The sequence below is a fragment of the Daucus carota genome, chromosome 8, assembly GCF_001625215.2.
Source record: "Daucus carota subsp. sativus chromosome 8, DH1 v3.0, whole genome shotgun sequence".
Lineage (NCBI taxonomy): Eukaryota > Viridiplantae > Streptophyta > Magnoliopsida > Apiales > Apiaceae > Daucus > Daucus carota.
The window spans coordinates 24,885,337-24,894,323 of record NC_030388.2 but is presented as its reverse complement, the minus strand read 5'-3'; the positions used below and the strand labels follow the sequence as shown (position 1 = coordinate 24,894,323).

The 8,987-nt window shown below is 31.9% G+C and overlaps 1 protein-coding gene across 1 annotated transcript; it reads right to left on the bottom strand.

Annotated features, from left to right (window-relative positions):
- Nucleotides 1-546: 546 nt before the first annotated feature.
- LOC108199937 (expansin-A10) lies at nt 547-2,313 on the bottom strand. The gene is made up of 4 exons (XM_017367964.2): nt 2,181-2,313; nt 1,950-2,080; nt 1,561-1,858; nt 547-1,308 (listed from the first exon to the last, which is right to left on the bottom strand). Coding segments are annotated over exons 1-4 (738 nt in total). The 5' UTR covers nt 2,183-2,313; the 3' UTR covers nt 547-1,001.
- Between the last annotated feature and the right edge of the window lie 6,674 nt (nt 2,314-8,987).

Genomic DNA, 8,987 nt, shown 5'->3' with positions numbered 1-8,987 from the left:
CTAAAAAGATGTTATTGTGAACATGTTAGATAATTATATGTGGCATATTATAAGAATATTAATGACAAATATAGTGTATTTATAAATTCAAATGATTTGCATAGTGGGATTGCTGGAACTGGCAACCGCATCTTAAACTCCCACTCTAATGTAAGTATGTAATATTCTCATGTATGGGACAAGTCCGTGAGAATTATGTTCATAAACATCTCTCAGAACAACCTCTTACCATAGTAATCAAGTTTATTAACACTTTATTTTTACAATAATTGAGAAAACGTTTCCGGTTACAACTCTTAACTTTGAAAAAAATCAGAAATTTGTGAAAGTTAAAATTACAAATGGAAAAGTAGTATGACCTTAGAAATTTTATCTATCGACTTGTCTGGTTATCTGTATGTAAGATGTTGTGTGAGCAAAGATACAAGTTGAGTTCACGGGCTCTTCATCAAATGGTCTACATTTTACATTGAATAGCATTTTGGTTCACAAGTCAAATTGGGAGTTCAATTTCATTTACAAATGCGAAAGGGAAACAAAACAAGCTAAGGAACAGTCTTTATCATAGAGAATCATAATAACTTTCTTTACATAACCAACAGATGAGATTTACATTTCAAACCTCACCCAACCATCAGATGATTAATCAACTTACAAGCCAAAATGTAATACAATACAAAGAAGCAAAGGGTAGTAAAAATAAAACTTACTGCAGGCGGGTGGTAAAAGTCCACCACTGCCAACTTTCTGCCTTTAGACAGAAGGGGCAAATTGGAAAACATGACACAAATGTCAAGGCCTACCCTGTTTCTCATATTACAGGGCACCCTAAAAACCAACCTAATAAAATATTAAAGGACCCAAAAGCCCTCCCCATGAGCTATAATGCCTAAAACTAATACAATATATAGTCACAATACTAATACTAGTGACAATATAAGTAAAAAAACATAGGATTTTTCCAAGTTGCAGCCTGCATTGAACCGAGTAATAGATGGTTGCTAGTGGAATTGAGCTCCACTGAATGTCTGGCCAAAGGACCAGCTAGCTGGAGCAACATTGTTAGAAATAACAGTTCTTCCATCACTTGTGGTGACCTTGAAAGACAGAGATTGACCATTGAGATAGTTGTTGCTCTGCCAGTTCTGTCCCCAGTTTCTTGACATTGGTTGCCAACCAGTCCTTGATCCTTTGATTGAAACAGCATGAACATCTCCAGCACCACCAACATTTGTGACTAAAACCAAGTTGAAGTAAGAATGACCATTTATTTGAAACCTTATGCCTCCCCTCCTCTGGCATGGTACCCTGTTCAAACCAAAACCAAGATTTCATTAGTATCAGCTTGTTTGACTGACCTTATTTTATAAAAAAGATACTTATTTTGGGTTTCGCATTTACAAAATATTTGTTAGTGTCAAATTTTTTAATAAATATTTTATATGTCTTATTTGCATAAATAAGTCACTTATTTCCATAAAAAATAAATATTCATATATTTTTTTCTGGAAATAAGTGACTTATTTCGACCGAGCCTGTAGCAAGGATTAGAGGGTTCACCTCCTGTAGGAAACAGGGACTATGCCAGCTTTGTATTGAGCAATGTGTTGGAAAATAGGCTGGGAGAGGTCAAAGTGCTGGTTGGGAGGATTACACCAGCCTCCATCACTGTTGGGTGGACAGAAGTTAGTTGCAGTGACCATGATGGAGCCAGGCAGACACCATTGATTGTCATTAACACACTTAATCTCATAGCAAGACCCACAGCTTAACCCATTGTTGAACAGAGCAGTACTCAAAGCTGCAGTGTTTGTTCCATAACCTTGGCTGTACAGATTCCCATATCCACAAGCCCCACCTATAATAGTCCCCAACACCAAATCATTAGAGAAAGGCCAAAAAAAAAAAGTTAAAAATTATTTTTAGTTTTTATCTAATTTTTGACATACCCATTGTGCCTGAGGCATCACCCCCACCATAGAAGGTGGCATGAGCACCAGACCAACCTCCATATCCTTGAACAGAGGAGGCCATTAATGCAACAAAGCCCACCAAGAACATTCCAAGATTAACCATTTTCCTGCACATAAATGTCAAGACACATTCAGCATGGCATAAAAAAATATAAACAAGTACACAAATGTAGCATGTAAGAATATATTAGGAGACAAGATGATTACATTTTGATTAGAAGCTGAGGAAAGGAGAGGAGATAAGTGGCTTAAAGGAGAATGAGTAATGTGAGTGTGGAGAGTGTAGGAAGATGCTTAGAAATTGCAAATGCTAAGGTTTATTTATAGGAGAAATTGGAGGGAGAAAATGTAAATAACAAAATACTCTCTTTGGGATGTTGAAGAATATTTGGACCAAATTGCCCTTGGGAATGTAAGTGAGGGAGGCAACAATGTGAGGGTAAAGATGGAATGTGAAATTATTGGAGGTAGAGGAGTATGGAGTGTGAAATGAAAAGTGTGGGTAGTAAATCTAGGAGTGGGGCATGTGATATCTGGGTGATGGTTAGAAACATATCGAGGCGCACATGCAAGCAACGACCATTTGCTGCAACTCTCGCTTTTTTCTTTGTGTTTTAATTCTTTGCTTCCAACTCTTCCGTTTCTTAGATGTCACAGAAAAAAATCATCCCTTGCTTGGCCTAATTGCTTACTAACACTGATCTTTTCCCGTTATTTTTTTACCTTTTTCTTCTTTTTGAGTTGTCTTATCCAATTTTTTACATTTAAAAATTTACTCAATATAATCAATAAATCTCGTCACTTTTTCACTTTTCGCACTACTTTTACTTCATTATCTTCTTTGTATACATCAAAAATCCCAAGTAGAGACCAAAAATCTTGAACGACTGATCGGCAGAACAACTCAAAAGATAAAAAAGTTTCATTAATTTCTTCATGTTAGTTCAAGTTTGAAGTACCGTTTGTACACAAAGATTCTCTTTCGCTAAATGATTTCTTCTTAATACAGATGATATAGGATTTATGACGCGCAATTACATAGAAGTACATTTTGCACTACAATCCTTTCGCAAATTGATTTTGGTTCAACCCAAAAATCAACCTCAGCCTCAAAAAATTAATATAAATATTTATTTTACGGATCAAATATGTATCGGATTACAATATGAATTGCCAGTAAAATACGTAAAAAAGACAAAAAAAATTCTTAGGACAATTACGTTGGCCAGCTGCATTACCGAAACAGAAAATTTATTCTAAGTATAATTTAATTTTATAATAATTACACATATCACTGTTTCAGTAAACATCACTCGCCAAGAAAATTTACATTGTAATATTTTGCCAAGAGTTTTATATCATGTTTATCACCGAACTCGATAAAATATATCATATAACTACCCGATTTACACGATGACTCATTTAAGTCACTAAATATTACAGTATTATACATCATTCTGTTAAGATTTTCAATAAAATTTGACCGCAATGCTAATGTGGTGACGAAATTGTTAATGTGGTAACAAAATTCCGCTAACTCGAATGAAATTAAAGAAGACACTGATATTTCAACTCAAACTTTTCGTACTATCTCAAATGTAACTTCAACTGGGATAGAAAAAATAAAAAGATAAAGTTATTTGCTCATTATTTGCTCAAGTGAAACGAGTCGGTTTATGTATTATATTTTGAAAGTGTGGGATATGATACATCGTATAAATTAACAACAACTAATCCTTGAGTTTGGGAAACCGAGTTAAAGAAATGATGTAATAATATTTTAATGATTTAAATGAGTCGCTGCGAATATCGGTAGCAACTTATATATTTTGCTGAATTTTGTAGATAATTTGATATAAAATTGTTTAGACAATCATTTCTCTCTCTCCAACTGCGTTCTTCAAACATGTGTAACATTACTGTATTATTGGATTTTTCATTTTGTTACATGTAAATATAAAATGTGGGCTGACTGGATTTTAACTCTGCTTCTTATTTTTATTTCCTTTTATTTGTAATTTTTATGAAGTTAAATTTAAGTACAAATTTTAAATATTATGTATGTATCATGATTATATTTTTACTTTTATTTAAAGTTTAAGTATACTATATTATTTTTAAAAAATTAGATGAGAAAATTATTTATAAAATAAATTTAGAACTATTATTAAAATTAAAATATTATATATAACTTCTTAAAAAATTCTAATTCAGGACATAAGAAAACCCAAATAACAAGATGCATTGCACTGTCCCTTAGTCGCAACAAGCAGGTCACCACGACATACTGTATATTCGAATGGCCCTTGCATGCTTTCTCTAAAGCATTAATTATGATTTGGTAAAAGTTGTTGTATTTAATTCGCATAACACAACGGCAAGAGACGTGTTAGTGGCCTTGCACAATTAATTCAAACAAATAAACATTTTTGGTGCGTTCAAAATAGACGACTCTCGTTCATTTAATAAATGGAGCATAGTGTAGAAAACAAAAACAGAGTAGTACCTGCACATGGGTGATGATTGTATTTCATGGGCGTAGTCCACTACTTTGTTCTAACGATTCGACTTGTTAACCACCGCTACGAGCATGTATTATAATCATCCGTGTGACATATCCAGGGTTTTAATTTAGTATATGACTGATGTTGGACATCAGCTGGTTGAATTTGGGCGGTTATAAATTATAGTACTTTTTATTAATTTGGATTCGCTCATTAATACTGGATATCTAAATCAATCCGATCCGGTTTTTTTATTTCAATTAAAAGTTTGATTTTAATTTATAATAATTAATATATTTATTAAAGATAAATAATGTAATAGATAGCCTATTAAATAATATATTATATAATTTTCTTGATTAATTATTTTATTTTAAGAAGTGAGTTATACAAGGATTATGCGAAATAAAATGTGTGAAAGATTGGTTTTGTTTTAGTTCTTTTTATTATATATATTTGCATGTTAATATGTTGAATTTTCTCAAACAAAGTTAATTGATATGAAAACAATAATGGAGACACCGAGTTGGACATCAAAATTATATATAAATCGCATCTGATATATCAGTTTTTTTTTTTTTCAGGACATCTACTTGAACTTGCGACCAAGAGGATACATACCTTGCGAGTCTGATATGTCAGTTTCAAATATCATAATTTATGATATTGAGGTGAATAGAAGAGAATTTAATAATTTTAAATAAATAAAGGTAACTAGATAATCATGTAAATAAGAAGATGATTGATTTTCATTAATAGTCAGATCGAATATCCGATTTTGTTCACCATATATGTTTAAGATATTTTGTTTGTTTAATTTCGTATTCTGTGAATAAAATTTTAGAGTCCAAATTTCAATTCATTTTAAACTTGTTTATAATAGGAAATAGTGTTTCTTGCAATATAAAGATTTAACGAGAAACAAAAAACTTAAAATAAATGCCGGAAATTCAAACTTTGTATAGGACAAAGTCTATTGGCGATCTATAATTGAGATATATTTTCATATTTAGAAAGAAAAACCGTGGTAATTTAAACAATCGTATGATCGTATCTGCTTGCCTTTATATATTCAGCGCACGTTTTATCTACGATCTAAAGATTTTTCATGCAAGTCTTCTGTGAGTACTGAGTAGAATAATTTGACATTACCACCCCACGCCAAGTCGCCAAGTACAACACGAATAATAAATGAGAAAAAAACACCGCCCACCAAAAAAAAAACTCACTTAAAAAAATAAAAAAATTGCCACAGACTGTCTTCGTATAAAATAAAAGAGAAGACAAAGCCGTAATGAATTGCTATATTATTCGGCATGTATGTACCCTCCGGCAATTACCCAGCATTTTCTACCACAAATTAATAAATTCTTCTATTTCTTAAAATTATATTGTCAAAAGTCACACGTGCACCGGAACACATAAAAAATAAATAAACAAATAATTCGTTTAATAATAGCTACATATATCAGGTGTTAGCATTGTTCTCGAAATCGGTAATAATCATGATTGATTGATTAATAATTAATCTATATTTTGTAGTTGAAGTACTGATAAATCTTTGATTATTCAAGTAATTAATCAACTAATTTCATTTAAATTTAATTAGTTTTTGATTAATCCTTACGACACTGTAAAAGTGAATTACGGCTGTATCATTTTGATTTTTGACAACCATATTACATGCATGTATTTGGTGTGTCACTCCATCTTCGTCGTTTAGTAGTCGTTGATTACTGGTATTACTGTGGTGTAGAATATTATAATGACACTTTTTTGTGTTTTAGTGATGAGAAAATCTGCTTATGTTGATTCTTGGTTTAATTAGCGAAATTAATGGCCGGGATTCTCGGTTTAGTCGGCAATTTAATTGGACAAAGCATTACAGTCAATATATTAATCCCCCAACCATATTTATGTCACTTCAATTTATATTTATTCATTACTGTACCAAAGAAATCGTAATTTTATGCATGTGCTAGGTCACCATCACCGCCTCAACAACTTGTCCATACGAGATATTATAATTTATACAAAGTAAAAGGTTGCAAATTTCATTTTTAAGAAAAATTGTTATTTTGAAAGAAAAAGTGCGAATTGCCTCCTGTGTACAAATTGAAGAGGGCTTTTCAGTGCATTTGTCCTTTGTTAATTTGCGGTTTTGACAATAATATCAAATCACTCCTACTAGGAGTGAGTATTGGGAAATTTTATTTTCAAGGAAGATGCACATGCAGTGCTTTTGGCATTTTCTTCAAACTATCAGAACTTTTTTTCAATTTGTTTTTATAAAAACCGTCCATGTCCCATCAGGGATGGGGTACTTCGGGATTGGGGAGCGTTGTTTCCGACCCCATTCCCGAATTCAATATTCATCGCCAACCCTATCTTAAACGGGAATTTTTTTTATCTATTATCGTGCTAACATATAGATAGACTTCTATTCAAATCAGAATGATATTATGGGACCGTTTCGGTGAGCTTAAAACAAATGCTTCTTGCTTAAAATAAAAAAATAGAATAGAAGTTAAGTAAGTTAAGACTTATAAGTAATTAAAATGTTTAGAAAAGAAGTAGGAATTCCGAAACAAAAGTTAGTATTCCTAACTTTTTTATAAGTGTTTCTTGACTTTTTAAACAAACGTCACAAATAAGTTCCTCTAATTTATAAACTCAGAAGCCGAGCTTTTATGTGGCAAACATACATCCCAATAATCTAATTCGAATATGAAAGATTTATACTCTATTAATCAGTCTAGAAAATATTTAACCAAAACCAGGTTTATTATATGTGTAAATAATAAAACTTATACGCATCAATCATATATGCAGACTCATGAAATTAATCCATACTTGAAGTTGACTATATATGATCATGTAATACTAATGCCTATGCCTCTAGAGATATGATATAAAGTTGAGAGAGATACAAACAAACAATTGAAATAAGAAAAAATGTTGCGTATCATCTAGTTTATATTTTGGTGAAATTTGCTATATTATTACCGGTTGCAACAACATCGGAACGAGTATTTTCGATTATAAATTTGGTGAAGACTAGACTACGTAAGTTACGAGATATTTTTTTATATGATTGTATAGTTATGTATATATATTGAGAGAAATTTTTGAAAATTTTGATAATGAGAAAATTATTCAAGACGCCTTGAGTTCCCTTAACCGCGTCTGTCATTATTATAATATGAAATCTATCATGGAACAATCATGAAATGTATAAATGTAAAAATAATTATATTTTGAAAAAGTGTATATTCTCACATGCGTTTATACTTCAAATTCATGCCTCAAAGACATATTAAGCATAGTGAAAAATATTCACTATACTTGATATGTCTTGCCCGTAACTTGTCCCATGACATACATTTTAGCATCTTCTAATAGATAATGACGAAGAAAATGCAATCTCGTTGGGTTTTATTCTTCTCATGCACAAGAAAGTGCGACTTGTAATTTCTATGCAGCATCTGGTGTCATGGGTTTCGCACATTATTTAAAATAATTTGATACTGGCCAAGTAAAAAATCGATCAAATAACTAGAGCCCAACTGTCACTCCCCTGATCCTACTCTACTTTCGTCTACGACTCCTAGTCAGTCAATATTCATCGAACAAGTAGAGAAAGGATGAGTATATAAGTTGATCAAAATCTAATTATCTTATTTATATACACAATTTTACTTACAAGCGCATATGCGTTCAGTATTTACTCACTCATAATCAAATTAACTCATGCTCACTTCACAAGTGATTCAGTAGACAATCCCTCTGTATTTTCCTCTTTGTAGAAGGGACAGAAGACCGTTAACAGAGAAGTCTATTTCCAACAATATTTTGGAGAAATTAACAGTAATAAAAGCATGAAGATCTCATTTTTACGAGCTTAACATTTTAGTAGATTGATACATAATATATAACGGTCTAAAGTAAAAATGTGATGTATTTATAATAATTAAGTTATGATATTATTACCGATTTGTTATCTCCAAAAAAAAGTTTTCACCATTTTATACGGGGAACTAAAATGTGAAAAAGACTTGTTTCACTATTCTATGGGGAACAAAAATGTGAATTAGACTTTGATGGCTTTTAGAATGGATTTTCATAATCACGACTCACATGCGTGATGCCTGTGGCTGTGTGGTGCTTTCAGTTGCCATGGCACAGCAATACCAAATATATAAAGGGTGTTAAAAAGAGAGTAATCCCATAAATATATTTCAAAATTACAATATGCAGTTAAATCCAATTTGAATAAATAAATTGCAATTGCACTATATTGGTTCATGCTGCGAATGGATGTTAAAAATCCTCATATGTAACAAAGAAAAGCCTTAAAATTGCTAACAAGATGTTGGTGCGGTGGTTGAGCTCTAGTACCCCTTGCAAGAGGTCAAGTTTTCGACTTCCGGGTGTGTGTAACCAATTAGCGCAAAAAAAAAAAAGAGCCTTAAAATCTCCAACTCTCCACCCTCCAAGTGCCCTTCACTGG

Excerpts from the sequence above, each read along its gene's own strand:
- LOC108199937 (XM_017367964.2), bottom strand. Across the intron at positions 1,859-1,949 it reads TGATGCCTCAGGCACAATGG|GTGGGGCTTGTGGATATGGG; the intron begins GTATGTCAAAAA and ends GGACTATTATAG. Across the intron at positions 1,309-1,560 it reads GTCCCTGTTTCCTACAGGAG|GGTACCATGCCAGAGGAGGG; the intron begins GTGAACCCTCTA and ends TGGTTTGAACAG.